We start from the raw sequence: 21227 nt of genomic DNA, 5'->3' as shown, positions 1-21227 counted from the left end.
GGGTTTGGTTTTTTTGTCTATATTAAGTTTGTTCAGCCCATAAGAATAAGAAAAATTAATAATAATAAATAAACTTAATTTACCTGATAACTTTTAATAGCAGGTTACTTTTCAAGGAGTGCTGCACTCTCTACTTTATCTGGAGTGCACTAGCTTTCGCCAATCATATGCCATAGTAAACCAGAAATTTGTAAATACAAATATATTTACAATTTGACATGACCGGTTAGGACATCCAGGTTCAATCATGATGAGAAGAATCATCGAGAATTCATTTGATCATCATTTAAAGGAACATAAAATTCTTCAACATAAAATTCTTCAATTTAATGAATTCTCATGTACTGCTTATTCTCAAGAAAAATTAATTACAAGACCATCACGAGAAAAAAAATTGAGATTGAATCACCATCATTTTTGGAACGTATTGAAGGTGATATATATGTGGGCCCATTCACCCCATGTGAACCTTTTAAATATTTCATGTTTTAATAGATGCATCTTCATGATGGTTTTATGTTTGTTTACTATCAACTCACAACATGGCGTTTGCAAGATTGCTAGCTCAAATAATTAAATTAAAAACTCATTTTTTTAAACTATATTATAAAGATAATACGTCTTGATAATGCTGGTGAATTTAGATCCCAAACATTTAATGATTATTGTGTGTCAACTGAAATTATGATAGAAGAACTTATTGTTCATTTACACACTCAAAATGGTCTAGCAGAATCATTAATAAAGCGCCTCCAATTAATAGTTAGACCATTACTTCTGAAAACTAAGTTGTCTGTTTTAGCGTGGGAGGCATGCTACTTTGTATGCTGCAGCACTTATACACATTAGACCAACAAATTATCTTAAATCCTTCCAATTACAACTAATTTGCGGTCAGGAGCCAAATATTTTTTATCTTAAAATATTTGGATATCCGGTTTATGTTCCAATTGTTCCACCACAACGCACAAAGATGGGACCCCAAAGAAAATTAGGGATATATGTTAGTTATGAATCTCCGTCAATTATAAAATATCTTGAAATCACAACGAGTGATTTATTTAAGACAAGATTTTCTGATTGTCCCTTTAATGAAACAATTTTTTCATAATTAGGAGGAGAAAATAAACAATTAGAAAAAGAGATTACTTGAAACACATTGTCATTATTCCATTTAGATTTCGCACTAGACAATGTGAACTAAAATTACAAAAGTTAATTCATATGCAAAATGTTATAAATCAATTGCCAGATGTATTTACTGACCTAAAAAGAGTAACTAAATCTCACATTTCAGCTGCAAATGCACCAGTAAAAATAAGTGTCTCAGAAGGACAAGTTGTTAGTGCAAATGAAAGCAAATTAGATATGGATAAAGATCCATTTTGACCTTGTGAAAGTAATGAAGAGTTTCTTAGTCATGAAGTACCTTATATTAGTGCATGTTATTGGTGCACTAATGTATCTCGCTAACAATACAAGACCAGATATAGCATTTTCAGTAAATTTGTTATTGAGATTTAGTTTTTGTCCAACTAAAAGACATTGGAATGGTGTCAAACATATATTAAGATACCTTCAAGGATCTATTGATAAGAGTTTATTTTACTCTAATGAAACAACATTTCAATTAGTTAGATATGTAGATGCAGATTTTTTTCTGATCCGCATAAAGGCAGGTTACAAACGGATTATCTATTCATAAGTGGAGGAACAACTATATCTTGGCGCTCAACAAAGCAAACTATAGTTGCAACCTTCTCAAATCATGCGCGAATATTGACAATTCATGAAGCAACTCGAAAATGTGTTTGGCTTAGGTCAATCACCTAACGCGTTCAAGATATGTATGGTTTACCGATGAAGAAAATACCTACAGTTATATATGAAGATAACTCTACTTGCATACATCAACTAAAGGAATAATATATCAAAAGAGATAGAACAAAATATATCTCATAAAAACTCTTCTACTCTCATGATCTCCAACAAAGTAGTGATAAGCAAATTCGTTCTAACGATAATTTAGCATATTTGTTCACAAAGCACTACCTACCTCAACATTTAAGAAGTTAGTATACAAAATTGTGATGCGCCAACTAAGAGATATCAAGTGATGTAATTATTAGAGGAGTAATATGGGTTGTACTCTTTTCCTTAATTATGGTTTTTATCCCATTAGATTTTTCTGGTAAAGTTTTTAACGAGACAATTACCTAAAGTATGACCACTAATAACATCTAAGAGAGAATGTTAAAAATATATGTTATGAATGTCCTAAATCATAACTGTATTTTAAATTTTAAATAGATAAAATCAGTCAACCTAGTTGAGTCAGTTAGGAGTTCTTTTTTACTATAAATAGTCTCCTTTTAGAATTCTGTAGATACAATAATTATTAATAAAGTCATTTTTTATTCTCTCTATTTTATTTCATCTTTCTTTCCTTCTCAAATTCTAATCTTTATTTTTATAATTTTTTTTAATAAAAGTACTTTTTTAAAAGATATATCTAAATAGATTTTAAATTAAATAAAAATATTTTATAAAAAAAGTATTTTTTTTACTAAAAAAAACCAATTGAAAGTAACCCTTAATTTCTGCCTATAATAACTTATCTTTTCATATTTCAATAGATTATGTGAAATTTCAACTTTGTCGCGTATGATAGTCCATCCTCCAGGCCTTAACATATATACTCTCCATTTCAACAACAAACCTGCAAAACTCAATCCTTAATTTATAATTATTTTCTTTTTATAGCTCATTTTTTTGGTAAGCAACTCTAGGAATTGAATGAATTAAAAAATGGATTCTTAGTTCCTCAAGAATATGAATGCAGCATACACAAGTTTTATAGTACCATAGAATTATTTAGACTAGAGTCTATCCTATCATAGATACTTAATCTCTCTTTGAATTTTAAAATTCTAATATCTTATCATAAGTCATATCTCCTGAAAGTTAGGCTTGGTTTGATAAATTAAAAATTTTATGTGTTTATATTTGTAATTTTTAAAAATTAAAATTGCTGTTAAAAATATTTAAAAAAATTAAAATTAATTTATACTTATTAAAATTAAAAAATCTAATATAATTTTATATATTAATTAATATTTAAATTTTATTTTTATATTAATATTTATTATAATATTTTAAATTTTAAAAATTATTTTACTAAATACACTTGTTGTTATTTATACTTATTAAAAACTAATTTAATTTAATTTATCAAACACAGATGTTACAAACTTTAAAAAACTAACTTTTAAAAATTAATTTTTATAAGTTATTTTTAAAAGATAAAAGCTTTATAAAATTAAGTAAAAATTATTAGGTAGAGGTATGCAAATGTATCTATGTTTTAATAGATACAATTATACAAATATGAATAACACAAATACGTAGCCAATTTTAGAGTGTTTTCTGACATATAATTCTAGCTATGATATGAACCAAAAGAGTGTATAACTAATATATAGTTGATGTCATGGAAGAACATCTCGAAAACTGAACATTTAGGAAATTATATTTTAGACTAATGCTACACATCTAAGTGTTTATGTGAATTAAGTTTAACCAAGTTGATCTAATATTAACAAAAATTATTTATGGGTAGTGTTATTCTAATTTTTATTATTTAATTTAGTTAAATTTAATTTATAAAAAGACTTAAATAATGTATAACATTATTCTATATATTAATACTTGTTTTTGAGCTGTGGGAATAAATGATCAACATGTGAGAGATTGTATGTTTGGTTAGCTAAAATGGTAAATATTTCATTTTTTAACTAAGATTTTTAGTTCGAGTATTCAAAATAGTCAAAATATTTTTTTTTTTAATATTATATATAATGAAGGTCGAAGGACATTTAAATCTGTAAATCAAACACTTGCCATATTTCTTTTTATATAAACATTATTGCAAATGAAAACAACTAATTGTGGATTTTTTTATTAACAAATAAATATGTTCAAATAATATGATGCAAGTATTTTGTAAAATAAATAGTAATAAAAAATGAGAAAGTCTAGTGGGCCAACACTTTTTATTAAAATCTAGCCAACACTTAACCAGCAAAAAAAGTGAATAATTTCACACTTTGAATAAAATCTCACATATTAAAAGTATATAATAGCTAATTGACGGTTACAAATCACAAAATTTACTAGCCTAGAGCTCCTTATAAAAAATACATGTGAGAAGTCTCCGGCCCAAGACACTTTCATTGGAAACATAGATATGTTAATTGTGCATATTTTAAAGAAATTGTCAGTTCAGAGTATCCTAATCCTAACCAGTAACCATTCTTGTAAACAGCTCTCCTTGAGTTCACATGCGCAAAATTTGAATAATTCAAAAGTCAAAACATTCTTTCTTCAACTCACCAAAACAGTATTTATTTATTAGCTGGCCTCTTCCTCATTTAGCTCATGTCATTTTAGGAATCTTGTAGTGAATTAGTAATGATAATTAGAATTTGGAAATGGTATCAAAGTTAAAAGCGTTTGGAAACAATTTCAAATTTTGAGATGGAAACATGCAACATGGCATGGGAATGGGAATGGGAATGGCATAAATTTATAAAAGATAGTTCCCATGGCCTTTATTTTCCTGTATCTTTTTCTCTGTTTGAAAAGGAAAAAAAAAGGGTAAAGAGAATCTCATAGCTCCCAATCAGTAGTATTAACAAAACTTTCTGGAAACAACAAATATTTGTCATACACAAAAGAGGAGAAAAAGAGTAAAGAGACAGGTGGCTTTTGACAATTGGAGATAACTCTTTTGAAAAGAGATAGAACTTCCCCTCCGTCTATTCCATTTCACAATTACGTGTTATAAAACTACTACATTTCGCTTATTTTCCCAACTCTTTTACATTTCATTTCAAATATAATTCACATCTTATGTTGATTTATTTACCAAACAACATAATAAAGAACACGACTGTGGAGTATGGCGTACGAATCTGGCATCAATTTTTTATTTTGAAGGGAACACATCTCAAATTACTTTATGAAAATTATACCGCAGTCAGAAAATTATACTAATTGCGTGGGGTGCATCACACCGTAACTACATCCTTATACTGTTATACATATTTTTCTTTTACCAGCATCTTTTGGTTAATATTAAATGCTAAACTCTATTAATTGCATTTCCATAGAAGATTATTTAATTAGAAACAAAAGTGAAAAAAAATATTAGTAACACCTAATAAACATATATTAGCCAAGAAAGAAAGGATACCAAAGACATCAAAGATCAAGATAATGTTTTAATGTTAAAATAAAATACGAGGAACACGGGTGAGCGCACGGTTTGGCAGAACTTAGATTTGTCAGAGAAAACTTTGTAAGCAAATAATAATAATAATAATAATAATAATAATATCTGATCACAACCATAATCCACCAGTAGTAGCTGTTTACGTAAACGAATTGAAATGTAGTTATTAACTTATTATTGAATATTAGGACTCGATTGTAATTTTCAATCTTTATTTTGCAAGACTACCAATACAAAACAAATCCAAGTCAACTTCAGTCACATGAGGCGGCTCTTTTCTAATAAAATATGTCTAATCCCTATCAGCTTCATTGCAATCTTCAATGGGTAAGGAATCAATCACCAATTAAAAAATAAATAAGTTAAATGCTTCAAGGAGGAAAAAAGATTGTAGGAACAGAATCAAATATATGAAGAAAGGTACCAGATAACTGAAAAGGTACGTGTTGACCAAACCAGTCTCGTGACATGTTTTAAACTAATCACGAAAGCATTAGATAATATGAACCACAAAGCAACCTTAACAAAATCAAGTGTAATAGCATGTGTGTCGTTATGTTCTTCACATTTTGACATTAAAAACAACCAGTAAGGCAAATTTTGTGGAGGGTGCACCTAATTAACTGCTTCCAAATACCACATAACTAAACAAAAACACGAAAAACAATGCTATCTACGTTGTCAGAGATGTTCCTCATAGGGAAACAAACTCAAGTACCGGTGGGAATGTTCATATACTTGACTACTTTACCTTTTTTCTTTTTTTTTTTCCCAAAAAAAAATTAAGGCAGGCACATGCCTATTCACACTCGAGAGGCACACACGACACAAATTGGAATCCCTCATCAAAAGCAGCATCCATAGTAAGAAAAAGTACAAGGGGATCAAAGCAAAATTCAGGATGCAATTTTCTACCAAATTTGACAAGCATGGCCAGAGTGAATTTAACTTTTATTCAATTTAAACCACAAGACATATAAGCCTCCATAGGTTTTGCTATATTCTGAAGACCTGAACGCATTCTAGAAATTCAGTTAGAAGGAGGAATAAGTATACTGGTGAAACCTTAACATTAAAATAGAGAGAGCATCCACATTCCACAGCTTATCAGAAACTGGAATTGGACCATACATATTTATTCTGATTAGCAGTATATAGCATTTACTACATGTCATGTGCACATAGCACTCATAATAAAAGATGGAAGCCCAGGTGAGTTCACTTCAACGGCCAAAAAAGAAAAAGGTGGTTGTGCTAATACTATAGTGAGTAATGTTCACGTACAAGCCAATTATTCATAGCACTTGCCTTACTTGTAGACAAATCATTTATTGGAAGTAGAAAATGACAAAGGCCAACTTAATTGTAGGGATAAAGCCATCTCAATGCTATTGTTATTGATGCCAACTACCTATCCACATACATAAAGAAATGAAGCAGTACTAAACTACTACTCACGTAATGCAGGGTGATGTACTGCTGTACCCCAAAATTTGTAATTACATATCCTGTGATCATTTCAGAAAAAGTAGGGAATTGCTTCACAGACCAAACCATTCGTCCATCCCCACCCCATATCGAAAGCAGAGAGTCAAACAGATAACAACCAAAAAGTCATAACCCTAAGATTAAAAAGAGACACCAAAGGCCAAGCCCAGAAGTTTAGATGCATGTCTAGTTGTCTACAAAATCCTATGCATTAAATAGCTTGAATAGAAAAAAAAAAAACGAAGATTTTGATAGAAATTTAAAGTTAGACAGTTGAGACAGAACCAATTAAGCAGAAAGAGAGTTGATAAAAGTTTGATCTAAAATTCACTATCCCATCCAACTTCAGTGCAAAACAACTCCCGCATGTGCGGCTCCAAATCATACAAGAGTCAAAGACTAGTCCAGAGGATGAACGATATAGAAAGAACAAAATTTTCATTTTGGTAGCTTTTATCAGTATAACAGAATATATAGCCATTTTAAATTACAGAATTCTGTATAAAACCGCTAAAAATATTCAATTATTCAAATTTTGGCAGGAAAAAGGGGGCATCCAATTTCATCCTTTTCATTTAATTTTACAGAGTAACACAGAGTTAACATAACAGGATGATAAAATGTAGCCAAAACAAGACCACAAAATCAAATTGTCAACCCAGTATAGCAGAGTTAGCTGAACCCCAAGAGAAATTTCCAAAACAGTTCCACATTACATTTCAACTATCAAAGGACCAAATTATAAACTTTCTCCCTATAAAATCTAAGTAACAAGAGGAGAGCTAGCCTCTCCCACCTTTTTTTTTTCTTTCATTATTTCAATGTACACAACATACAAAAGAACCCTATGACATTTTTCTAAAAAAAAAAAATTGATCTTGATTTTGTACAGGAGGCAAGTACCCAACAATATAGAATTTTTTTTCCTTCAAAAAAAAAAAAAACAGAAAAATAAAAAAGAGAGAAGAAGAAACCCAAACTCACCTCCATAGAGGACAACAAATCTCCTTAACTTAAATTTCTGATCAAAACTGACTTTTTGTTTTTCTTTTTCATTCCCAAATCCACATTGATCAGCTGATCCTATTGTTGCCACGCAGATTCTGAAGCAAAGCGGAAGCATTCCTTCTCACTTTCTCGTTATCATCTTCCAGAAAGCCAAGACATGTTTCCAAAAGGCCTTCTCTGATGGCTTCCATAGAAGCAACTTCACTGCCACAACACAACGAGTTAAGAGCCAAGAGAGCATACTGAACCCCTCTTGAGCTTCCATTCCTCAGAACCCGACTCAGAATCTGAACGCATCCATGGAACCTCTCCATCTGTTCCCTCCCTTCCTTACACTTTGCAAGAACTCCAACAACCTCAACGGCCCTCTCCAAGCCGCAATCCACGCTCCGGAGAAGAACAGGCACCGCGCCGCACTCCACCGCCCTCCGCCGGTTGTCCGGGAAGGAGCAGAGAGCATAGAGCGCCGTCGCTGCTTCCTTCTTCTCTCTCCCCTTTCCGTCCCTTACGAGGGCCACGAGTGACTCGATCGCGTGAGGGTACGCGCCGATTGTGGCCTTGTTGACCTCCACGACGGCCAGGCTTGTGAGTGTGGTGGCTGCGAGCGCGCGGCAGTCCGGGGATGGATTTCCTGCAGCCGTTCCGGAGATGACGGCGACGAGGCGGGCAACGACTCCCTCGGCGACGAGTCCAACCTTGTTGTGGTCGTCGAGGCTGAGAATGAGAAGCAAAGAGAGAGCGTTCTCGCGGAGGGAATCGTGGTCGTGGGAGTCGACGCAGGAGAGTAGCGGCGGGACGATTCCCGAGTCGGTGAGACGGCGGCGGAAGAGCGAGTCGCGCTTGGCGAGTCGAGTGAGTTTGTGGAGCGAGTCAAGCTTGGAGGAAGAAGAGGAAGCGGAGGAGGTGAGGGAAGAGATTAGGGTTTCGGGTTGGGGGTGGGGAGGTGAGGGATTGGGAATTGGAGTTGGAGTGAGAGGGGTAAAGTTGGAAATGAGGCTGCGGAGGGCGTGGTTGGGGATGAGGGAGGCATGATCCGGGAGGGGCAGTTTGGTAATTGGGCAGGTGCGGTGGCCTGCATCGAGCCAGCGCTGTATGGAGGAGCGGTCGAATGTGTGGCCGGAGGAGAGTATGACTGGGTCGGACATTATTTCGAGTGAAATCGGACACTTGAAGTGTTCTGGTAGCTGAGCCGCCATTCCCTTACTCTCCTCTCTCTCTCTCTCTTTCTTTCTGACAGTGATGAATGGCGGAAACAAGAGAGTGAGTGAGGGGTTTATGGGGGTTTTTGCTTTGGAGGAGGAGGCTGCTCTGCTTTCCTTTCCTCTGCTTTCTTTTCCTTTACTATGCTAATTGTTATTCCCCTTCCTTCCTTTGCCACTGCTACGCTTTTGGAAATTTTTTAATATTTATTACAACAAAATATTGAAATCGCGATTCTGATTCCTCTTCTGGGGGCTCTCAGCCCTCTCAAAATACATTTATACCCTCCCCGAGTGACCGACTTCTTCATTCTTTTCTTCTTTTTAAATGTCATTTTCTTTGAGTTCTGAATTTTATTCTCAGCATTCGTCATTACATATCAAAGTCTACATTATTCAAATAATAAATTACTTGTATTGTTTTATTTTGAAAATTTTAAGTGTCACAATACTTGTCTTAGGTATCTCATTTATTTGTATTTGTTTTGGAATTTATTGTTTTTTGGGAAACAGAGTTTTATTATTAGTTAAACAGATTGATATTCTAATTCTATATCTGAATTTTATTTTGTCATATAACTAAAACTAGTTGTTAGTAAAACTCTTGTTTAATATAAAAAATGGCAAACTGCAAGAGAAGTTCTATTTTTACAATTATTGATTCTGAGTTTTAGGAGTGTAAGTAAATTAAATTGGATTTGGTATAGACAAAAATTTTTATATTAAAAATATGGGATCAGATAGAATATTTATATTTTTTAGGTTTAAATTTAATTCACAAATTTGTGGACTAGATCAAATCATATATTAGATGTTATTGATAAAAAAATTCAAAAATATTCTTAAAAAATTCAAAAATTAAAAAAATTTAGTTCTTTTACATTTATTTACTTTTAGAATATTTTTAAATAATGAAAATAAAACAACTACACATATAAGAATAATAATAGAAATTAAACAACTAAATATATTATAATTTTTTATTTTTTATTTGGATATGCAGATCGGATCAATAGATATATATCTAAAAAAAATGCTAGATGATCATAAAAATTTATTATTTTTAATCATTAATTAATCATCATCAATATTTAAAAGTATAAACTAAAACATGTTATTAGATTATTGAACTAAAAAAATAGATTGATAGCTAAAACGATGACAAAAAAAATAAATTTTAATAATCCTATAATATTTTTTAAATTTATTATCTATCCTATTTATACGCGGATCAATTAAATTTAATAGACCTGTGGGTTGAATCATAACGGTAAATTTTATATCAGATACGAATAAATATAAAAAATTTTGTGATTCCAGTTAGAATTTGCATACTCCTAGACCCTGGTGAGTTTAATTATTTTTTGGTTTGAAATCTCACTGCTAATACATTAAATATAAAGTTAAACTCAATTATAATTGATAGCAAAATTGGAATAAAAATTTATTTACACTCATTTTCTTTTGATGCCAGCAATGTGGTATTTAATTTTTGTAATTTTTTAAGTTTATGTTTTTTTTTTTAAACAAAAAAAGTGGAGCAGTGAAGACAGATAAACAAACAACCAACTTAAGCCTAACACAACCACATAAAGAAAAATCTCCTGTCATTTTCGGTATAGTCATCAACAATTAAAGGGGTCCACACCTCTCCACTCATTGTGGCTCAACACAGTCATGTTGGTAATTTCTTCAACACCTTTACTTTTATTTTGAAAAATCCTTCTATTCCTTTCCAGCCAGATGTTCCAAACGATCACACAAAAGCATCTCAATCGTTGCTCTCTATCTTCCCTTCTTCTCGACTCCTCTGTCCAACTTAAAAAATGTTCTTTCATCGAACCTGGAATAGACCATTGGCGGCCAGACATCGATATCCAAGCATTCCACACCTGCCAAATAAAATTACAACCTAGAAACAAGTGGTGCACATATTCCACATCTTTATTACATAAAACACAAATGTTATCTTCCTGGTTAATGATCCCCAAACGGCTTAGTCGTTCTTTTGTATTCACCCTACCTATTAGGACAAACCAAGCAAACAACTCCACTATTGGTGGTACTAACCCTCTCCAGATGGTCTTAGTGAAGCTATAACTAGTAACCTCCTCTAGGAGTACTGCCTCCTGCAAAATCTGTACATATGAGTTAGTTGAATAAACTCCTTATCGATCATATTTCCACACTACCCTATCATCTCTGTTAATTACTAGTTTCACAGGTCTCAACGCCTCATGTAATTGACCCAGGAGCTCCAACTCCCATTGAAAGAGCTCTCTCCTCCATTGGAAGTTCCAAATCCACTCTAACCCATCCTAGAATCCACAATCCCCTATAACAGATCCACATTGGTTTGAAACAAAGAAAAGCCTGAAAAACCGATCTTTCAAAGACCCACAAAGCAACCATATATCTTTCCAAAACCGAGTACGCCGCCCATCGCCAATCTCCATGGACAAGCCTGTAGCCATCTTATCCCTTATATGGCTATTCAGTATTTGTAGTTAGCATATGTCTTTCCACGGGCCTCCTCTAGTAGGTAACACTTGAGTTGATAGTAGCTCAGCAGAATTCAGATTATAACAGGAACAAACCACCTTCTTCCACAACAGGTAATCTTCTTTTTCAAACCGCCACCACCACTTAAACAACATAGCTGCGTTCCGAACCATAGCATCTCCGACTCCTAACCCCCTAGTTTTTTAGGGGCCTGCACCACTTCCCATTTTACTAATGCCATTCCATTACCACTATCCTCCTTACTCCACAAGAACCTTCACTGTAATGAAATCAACTTCTCAGCAACAGCTCTCGGCATCTTGAACAAACTCAAATAATACACTGGCAGACTCTTTAAAACTGATTTAATCAGCACCAACTTTCCAGCTTTATTTAGTACTTTAGCTTTTCACAAACTGAGCTTCTCCTCCACTTTGTTTATTATAGGCTTCCAGGTCTTTACCAACCTCGGATTTGCACCTAAGGGGATACCCAGATATTTGACTGGAAGGAAATTACGCTTACAACCCAACAACTGGCACATACTCTGAATCCACTGTTCGTCACAATTTATCGAAATCAAGCTCGACTTGTCAAAATTAATACTGAGCCCTAACATCAACTCAAAGCATCTCAAGAGCCGCTTGTAATTCTTAATAGTTTTCTCCTCTGGTGGGCAAAACAAAATTGTGTCATCAGCAAACTGTAGATGCGACAGTGCTATAGTATCTCTCCCAATCAACAATGGTGATATACGTCCGTTCTTAATTGCCTCTCCCACAATTCGATGTAGTACATCCACAACCAGTACAAACAAGAAAGGAGAAAGCGAGTCACCTTGTCTCAATCCTCTTTCCATCTTGAACGGGTTGGATGGCGACCCATTTATCAGGATCGACATAGATGTTGTGGTCACACACTCTTAATAAAATTCATGTTGTACCCGTCACAACCTAGTGACTTAGAAGACTCACAATCCCATACAGCCTCTCTGATCTCCTCCATCGTTGGCAGTGCCTCCAGAGTTACAGACTTTTCCTGCTCTATCCTACCCACCAGGCCATCCCTGAAACCCACCGTAGGAGAACTTTCCTGGTGATATAACTCCTTGTAGTACCCTCCAATAGCAATTTTTATTCTAGCTTATTCCTGACCAATCTGCCGTTGATTAACAGTGTATCGATCCTATTATTCCTCCTTCTTACTGAAGCTATATTATGAAAGTATCTTGTATTTTTGTCCATCTCCTTTGCTTGCTGAGATCGAGACATCTGTTTCCAACGAATTTCTTTCCTAACATACCACCTCTCACAGCATATAACCAGCTCCTTTCTTCTAGCCTCCATCGTTCCATCATACACTCCATTGCTCACCAAATCGTCAATCTTCTTAATTTCTTCCTCAAATTTCATAATTTTGTTGTCCATATCCCCAAAATTAGCCTTATGCCATCCCCTTAATGGAATTGTCAATGCCTTCAACTTGTCTGTGAACTGAATCTCCCCCAAACCTCTCCATTCCTCTTTAACCATTATGAGAAAGTCTTCATGTGTAAACCAGGAATGCAAGCTTCGGAACGGCCTTGGTCCTCCCTTCTGCTTCATGTCTTCTACTATTACAGGACAATGATATGACAAACCCCTTGGTCCACCCCGTATCTGAGTCTTAGGAAACTCCTCTAACCACTCCAAGCTAACCAGAGCTCTATCTATACGACTGCAAGAACGTCCTCGAAACCATGTGAACCTACGATCTGTGAGCGGCAAATCCACTAAATGCATATCTTGTATCCAACCCTTGAATTCCTCCGCCGACCTAGGTAGAACATCAGTACCTTGCCTTTCGTCTACACGTACTATTTCATTAAAGTCTCCCATGTAGCAACTAGGAACCTGGCATAAACCAGTCATGTAACTCAGCTCCTCCCACACCTGAATTTTCGCATCCCTATTATGTGCACCATAGACCAGAAAGAAAGCACAATTGAAATTATTCTTTACCAGGACCCCTTCAACACACAACAATCTCTCTCCCTTGTAACAGTTATTCATTTTAAACACTAATTCATCCCATATTAACAAAAGCCCACCTGCTGCACCATCAGAGCCTACAAATTCCCACCCGCACCATCTTGCCCCCAAATTCGTGCAGCATCATATCTGGTTACTACCTAATTTTTAGTCTCAACCAATCCCGACAGATCTAATCTATGTTTATTCTTAAAGTCCTTCACCATCCTTATCTTTCCATCACCTCGCAAGCCCTAATATTCCAAGAGGTAAAAATCATTTAAAATTCTTTTGACACACCTATTTTTGTGTTTGGGTCTGCATCGTCTCAGTTTTTTCTTATGCTTCGCCATTTTTCTTTTGCATTCTATTTCTTCGTTCTGCGCTTGGAGCATTGCCATAATGTCATCCTCCTCATTGACCAGCATAGCGCCAGACTCCGTTGCAAGCTCCCAGGTCCTTCGGTTCTCCAGCTGCTGTTCATCCAGCTTCGAGCACTACGTGTCACTGTCCTCCGCCGCATTCCCACCTGTCTCATTCCCAAGCTCATTCCCTCCAAGGCCCCCTTATCATGCCCGGGACCTCTCCTTCTACCACTTTGAATAAGAGTTTGATCACCACCGACATTCTGATCAAGGCGGTCACTGATTGCTTCATCAAGCACTGGTCCCACGTTCCCCACTTGAAGGCTACGATCAGCCTTCATCTTTCCTTCCTCCTCAGTCGTGTCGTTCAAGACACTAAGCTCGCCAACTCGCCTTCGATTCGGTTCCATATCACCGTTAGCCCCATAATGTGTTATCGCATCAAGTCCCTCATCCTCGCCATCAACTGCAGATCCATAACCAGCCGTAGTTGTCCCGGCTGGCTCACTGTTCATTGTGCGTGCAAACCCGCTGTGACCTTTGCCTGCTGCCTGCCAACTGCCCCTTTGGCCAACCCCGACGATCGTGCCGCTGTCACCCTCAAGAAGCTCCTCAAGAAGACCCCTGATTACCCCCTTAGCGCAGCCTGATCCGTTCGTGTGGCTTCCCTCCCGTTCTCCCACTCTATTGAACGAAGAGCGTTCTTCCCGACCCGGATCCGGACTCCCCAGCGCAAGCCCAGAAGATTGACTGCTGCCTTCACTTGAGACTGGGTCCAACACTTGATTCCCCTTCTCTCTAATTTTATTTCGGCTGTCCCAATCTAAGCTTTGGCAGTTTGTTTTTTGTTTCCCTTTAGTGGATCCCCTCTCCAGCCCATTAGGAGCACAACTAATTGTCCTCTCAGAATCTGCCTCCTCACTCATACCCGTCCCTCCCCCAACATCAGGCACACCTTTATTATCGCCCTTGGCTGATTGATACGTTACGATATTCAATTTATTGTGGTAATTACAGTCATTAGACCATTCGTTCAAAATTACAGAGGGAATTACAATTCTACGCTTGTCTTCTTCCTCTTCCCGTGTTACCTGCAATAGCATGTCTTCGTGTTGAGCACCCGCATGTGACGGTCCTGCTTGATGTTTCTGCCGTATACCCACTCCTAGGCTTGTACTTGTGTTACCATAGTTCCTTCGCTCACAGTTTATTAGCCCTTCATTACTAGGTATTCTCGTGCACTGCAATGTACACGCCTCATGTCCAACCTCTTTCACCAATACATCAAAACTCCCAGAACCGAAAGTTATATGGATCCATTCCTGAATGATGTCCATTATGCATGTATCAATCTGCACGTGACCTACAGTGAAAGAATTGCACAATTCTGTCTCTTTAGCACACTCAATTACTTTACCCCATTGGCCTCCTATTGTTTTGAATGTGTCAATAGACCATGCATGTAACGGAACCCCAAAACATCCAAGCCACACCCTATGGGTTTCAATATGCTCTGACTCCTCCCATCTCCATACACTGTGGAACAAGTTTAGGAGGCGATTCATGTACAAGGTGTACGCCTCTTCAGCATGCATAGCACTATCAAAGGTCAGCAAAGCTTTGTATGCTCCCATTTTCCTAACCTGGATGACATTGGGCAAGTTCTTTGCAACCACTTCCTTCAGAGATCCAATGTTAATAGGCTTTGTCGTGCCCCCAACCAGACTTTGCTGCAGCCATTCCAAATTTTTCTTTACCACTTCCACTTCTACTTTATTCGTCCAACCATTTCCATGTGGGTCCTTTCGGATCTTCTTCGTCCGTAAAGCATGTCCCTCTGACAACGCACCATTCCGCACTAATTCTCTGTGTGGCTTTTGAGTCGTGTGGTTTTGCGTGTCCCCTTCTCCTCGTCCATGAGGTATGTTTGTTGTTTCTGACGTTCTTCTGTACTTAGCCTCTCCCGCAAAGACGACTTTACCTCTCAGTATCAGTCGATTCATTTCTGCTATGGCTTTCAACACCCCTCCTTTTGTTGTATATCGAATGAAAACAAAGATGTATATCTTACCACTTTTTTGTTTTTGAAATAGATAAATATCATTGATACGTCCTGTCCAATTGAACAACTGGAATAACTCTCTCTTTGATATATCTTTAGGAAGGTTGCTCACAAAAATGGAGTAGAACTCATGCTCTAGCCGGCGATACTCTTCTCTGTTCCAAACCCTAGGATCATTGTCATGCTCCCTAGATCTACTCTTCCCTGTGTTTCCTAACCACGCTCTCGTTCTCTCTCGCTTTTTTAAGTTTATGTTAATTAGCATTCTTAATATTTATTTATTAGGTGAATGTAAAAATTAAACTAAATTAAATTAAAATTCGATATATTGTTATGGTAAAACATATTAAAATATTTTGTACAGACATTTATCTATATATTTTTATTATATTATATTAATAATACAACAATGTTAGTCGGCATACACCCCATTATTTTCCCTCTATTCGAAAAGCAAAATGAAAGAAACGCATGCAAAGTCAACGATTTACTATGGTGGTGGTGTTATATTAAATTGTTGGTTTTAATTTGTATGTATTTTATGAATAAATATAAATTATTTACAAAATCTAGAATTTATATAATAAATGGAGAACAAATTTATATTGGAATTATTTTTAAGACAATCAGGTAATTTTGTTTTTCAAATGATTTATATTTTATATAAGTAAATTACTCAAAATTATATCAGCTCATCTTTAGAGGGACTTTTATTTTCATTTAAAAATCATGTATTTATTATTTGTAATAACTTCAAAATTAGATGTATCTTAATTTACTTTGTGTCAATTATGACATTCAATTGTAAATTATGAAAGGATGTGACAAAGGAAAGCACGATGTTAATAATTAACTACAAATTTTCGCAGGCCTCTATGAAAACGTAGTTATAAATCCAATAAACAAATTTTAATGGTAGAGTGTTCGTTCACAATTTCAACCATTCAATAGCATTATCAAAACAAAAAGTCTATGGGCATTTTTGGACATACAATAATATTTTATGAGTTGTTGTGAGGTGAGACTTGAGAGTTTATTTTACATTAATTTTGAGTTGAGTGTGACAATATATCTTTGTATATTGAATATATTTCTTGTCCAAATTTTGTTTTGGTTCTGTATTAGTATAAATAATTAAATATTAATATTAATGATAACCTTATTTTTATTTTTTGGAGGGAGAATAATACAAATATTAAGTCATATATTACCATACCTATCTATAAAAATAAGTGAAAATTCAGGTGCAGTGCAGTCGATTTCACGTTATCAACTTTACGTGAAATCGACTGCATCTAAATTTTTATTGTAAAAATATTTATCTAAAAAAAATATTTTTACTATCAATTATGTCTGAAAACGAACAGTAGAACTGTAGATATAAAGGTGAGAGAGTCAGGAGTCAAGACTGAAGACTGCTTAGGAGCTATTGCCTTTGTTCTAAATGCTTTGATCATCTGTGTCGGTTACTTTGGCAGAAAATAAGAGGGAAAGACGAAAGATATATGAAAATAGAGTGGTGTTTGTTTTCATTAACTTTTACCTTGTTGACAACAACACTACCAAACGTCATCTACATTCACAAGTAATCGCAACTTTAAACAATTAATCCGGCATCATCATATAATAATAAAGTATATAGATAAGGGGTATATGTATTCATATTTAATTAAATATAGATGAATAATAAGCAGTTATTATCATTTATAGTTGATATTAAAAACTGTTAAATAATAATATAATAAAGTTTATTAAATTATCTAATAATTTTTAATTATCAACACTAAAAAAGACAACTGGATAATACTAGCGGAACAAAATAAAATATAAGAATACAAAAGGAATATGGGATATATTAGAGATGCCATGATTCTAAGGCAACATGTCTAGAGAGAGGACAAAGGGATTTTATTTGATGCGGAAAAAATGAAGCCGACCCCCCCGCCCCCTCTAAAAAAAATGTTGGAAAATATGTTTCTACTAATGTATGATTGCATCAGGTATCAAATAAGAAAGCATGGCGTTAATATTATCGTTGAGAACGAATGTGTGTTAATCTTGAAAATGACACATGAATGTCTTCCCAGCATCCAAGTGCCTACCAAGTTTGTCATCTCCAATCTCATGTCAATTTTATGTTTCTTGTAACAATTTGTGATCTTGATTGTTATATGCACGGGACTGTCTATTATATGATTGAACATCATCATGATGATAAGTGCAGTGTGCATGTTTTCCCGCCACTGTTTTTTTTTTTTCCTCACAGTATTCTCCAATCCGGTAGGACAATAATTAATACATCGCAAATCCGAGTTTTATTTAAGAATTTATCGCTCACCAATAAATTGTTGCATGTTCCATAACACTTACTTAAGCGGATTAATGAATTAATTTCTAAACCAACCCAATTTAATTCCCGGGCCAGTGATGTTAGTTTCATGCATTTGATCCGTTCTTGTTTCATCTTCTACCCTACTTCCAAAGCTAAGCCTAATTAACAAAAGAGTTTTTAAATTTAATTTTTGCCTCATTCATATTCATACTTTTTTCTCATCAATCTTCTTGTCTCTATCACCATGCTTTAATTTGTTGGAGATGACTCTACCAAAACCAAAATCAAAAGAGATTTATATGTCAAACGTTTGGAAATTCAATCACACAAATGCAAGTTATGTAAGAACAGGAAGATAGAAAATAAATTAAATTTAAAAAGTAAATTTTAGTATTTATATAAAAAATAGATAGCTATATTTTGTTTAGATTAATTTGTCATTGGTAATTTGAACAGAGTAGTGAAACATAAAAAACAATCAATTTATGCTAGAGTAATAAATTAGCTTCTATTTTGTCATGTAATTTATAAAATTGTATTTAATAAGCCATTCTATATTAAGTATTAACAAATTTTTTCCCCTTTCATTCTCATCATGTTAACATTATTATAGATGAACACATTAAATAATGTTAACAAAAAAAAAAAAATTTAAGTAATGTTAACCAATGACATAATATTAGCAAATGACACGATACATTATATGTTAATGTTACATGACATATCAGTTAATAGTAACTTATTAACAAAAAAATATTGATTAATTAAGAATTGATCGATTAAATACTAATACAAAATATATTTTTAGGAACTAAATTAATACTTTAAAATATTTGGGAACTAAATTATAATAACAGCGCTTTACAGTTTAATTTCTTTACCCTTTAATTTGATGTTTTCAAATGGTTGAAGTCTATAACAAAACTTTTTTCATGCACAAAGATCATTAGAAGTTGAAACTCTAATTAAGAAGTGCTTAGGACCTACATATCCAATTATCCATCTACTATTAACACTGTAGAGATTTGTTAGAGTAGTTTTTTGGTGCATTGAACGGAGTCATGCATGCTTGCATTGTCTCAGTTTTGAAAGGGTGAAAATTAGAAGGTTTCAACTTGACTAGTCTTCGTTAAGTGTATACTAAAATTAATTATTAGTATAAAATATATGTTAAAATATAAATATATATTAAAAATAAATTAAATTATATACATATTTACACATAAATATATTAATAATTGATTAATAGTTAATTTTGACATATAAATAATATTTTTATTTTACCAATTCATGCGTAGGATAGGAGTAGGAGGCAAGGTCTGAGCAGTTTGTTAATCTGTTTAGCTACCCTCATGATTATAAAGTATAAACCATAATAACAATCATGTTCACACATGACCAAGTTGTTCAAAGTTCTCCTATTCTCGATTAATACAAGTAGAAAAGTGTTGGATGAACATTATGTTGAAGCAATAATAATTATTGGTGAGAAGGGGGGAAAGGAACTCAGTCTCAGCGGACCCTCCTAGAAAAGAAACAAAAGGGAAGGAAGAAACACAAGATGCATCCGTACAATCATTGAGTGACAGCTGTCAGCTGTGTGTGCAAGAAAATGATGGACTTTTCAAACTGTTGCGACGGAAAGAGTGTGCATTTGTGTTTGATTTTGATCATTGAATGGATGAGAATGGCCCTCAAATCTCTGCCTCAAACACCCCTATGCTAGCTTAATTAATCAGCACACCACGTACTACGTACAAGGAAATATTCAATAATGTGGGGTTTTGCTTTGTTTGTATTTGTCACAAAAGACGGCAACGTGATTCATGAGAAGGCCAAAGTGCCACGTGTTCACCCCTCGGACTCCGTTTATACCATGCTTTTTTTTCTTTTATTATCTTGTGTATAAAAATATAGAAAACTTTTTAAATATACCGTCATACCGATGTTTAACTGAGTTTTAACCATTAATCGACCGTACATTTGAAATAACATGTATAATAATATCTTGTATTGAGTTATTTCGGGTATTTTTATTTAGTTAGAGAATTGGTCAAATTCTTCAGAAGAAAGTTCATTATGTTAGCTTGGTACAATCATTATAATTGTGATGAGTGCTTTAGGAAAATACATGCAGGTTATTTGACCTTTTATTACCCTGAAAATTTCATTTATCTTCTGTACTTTGATGCTACATACCCTATTTGTAATTAAGATGTTTTTGTGTTATGGAAGCGTCACAGCAGTATCTCTGTTCTTCTGATCTCTATCTGAAAATAGGGCCCTTGGGTCTCAATCGCCAACGAGGATGGCATTTCAACATAAACTTTCACTAATAATGGAGGAATTAATTAATATATTTATGTACAAATCCAAATTCCAACATTGTATACCTAATTTATTCAATTAGTCTGCTATATAATGGCTTTTGATTTGAGTGATGAAGGTGCTTGCAGGTCACTTCATAATCATATAGCTCATAGTTACCGACTCCATTGACTTTCATCTTAATATTATTTTTGTTACAAGATATTATTTTTCTTTTGGTTTTCTGATATATAATGTGATTTTTTCTTTCTCCCCCCCCCCCCCTTTTTTTTTGGTTTTCTTGGTTAGTACTTAGTAGTTAGTACTAAAACCTTGGGCATATCATATTACTCAATTTAAGCCCAAATTCTAAGCCCTGACTTGTAATAGGCCCAGTCGCCCACCGAGCTGCTGTATGTGGTCAACCCAAATTCTTTTCACCAAATTAAAAAAGAAAATTGTCTCAGTTTAGAGTTTTTAAATTAGTTTTAAATTAGACACCAAAAAAAAAAAAGTTTCAAATTCTATTTACATAATTAAATTAGGTTGGTCCAATAGTTAATTTATTAGTCTACTTAAACAAGTATCAGAGTTTGAATATTGATTTTTTTGAAACAATTCATTAACCAGCGACATACCTTTAAATAAAGTTTCGATCCGCT

General features: G+C 34.3%; 2 protein-coding genes across 2 annotated transcripts; both read right to left on the bottom strand.

Moving 5' to 3' along the window:
• Nucleotides 1–7474: 7474 nt before the first annotated feature.
• Nucleotides 7475–9234, bottom strand: PUB8 (plant U-box 8). Its single transcript, XM_016326467.3, has one exon. The coding sequence runs from the start codon at nucleotides 8983–8985 to the stop codon at nucleotides 7855–7857; it is 1131 nt and encodes a 376-aa protein (XP_016181953.1). The 5' UTR covers nucleotides 8986–9234; the 3' UTR covers nucleotides 7475–7854.
• A 3168-nt stretch (nucleotides 9235–12402) lies between these two features.
• Nucleotides 12403–13541, bottom strand: LOC107620004 (uncharacterized). The gene is made up of 2 exons (XM_016322229.1): nucleotides 12696–13541; nucleotides 12403–12582 (listed from the first exon to the last, which is right to left on the bottom strand). The coding sequence occupies exons 1-2, from the start codon at nucleotides 13539–13541 to the stop codon at nucleotides 12403–12405; spliced, it is 1026 nt and encodes a 341-aa protein (XP_016177715.1).
• Between the last annotated feature and the right edge of the window lie 7686 nt (nucleotides 13542–21227).

Source organism: Arachis ipaensis, chromosome B10 (genome assembly GCF_059453495.1).
Source record: "Arachis ipaensis isolate K30076 ecotype BB chromosome B10, ASM5945349v1, whole genome shotgun sequence".
Classification (NCBI taxonomy): Eukaryota; Viridiplantae; Streptophyta; class Magnoliopsida; order Fabales; family Fabaceae; genus Arachis; species Arachis ipaensis.
This window is presented reverse-complemented; position numbering and strand designations above follow the sequence as displayed.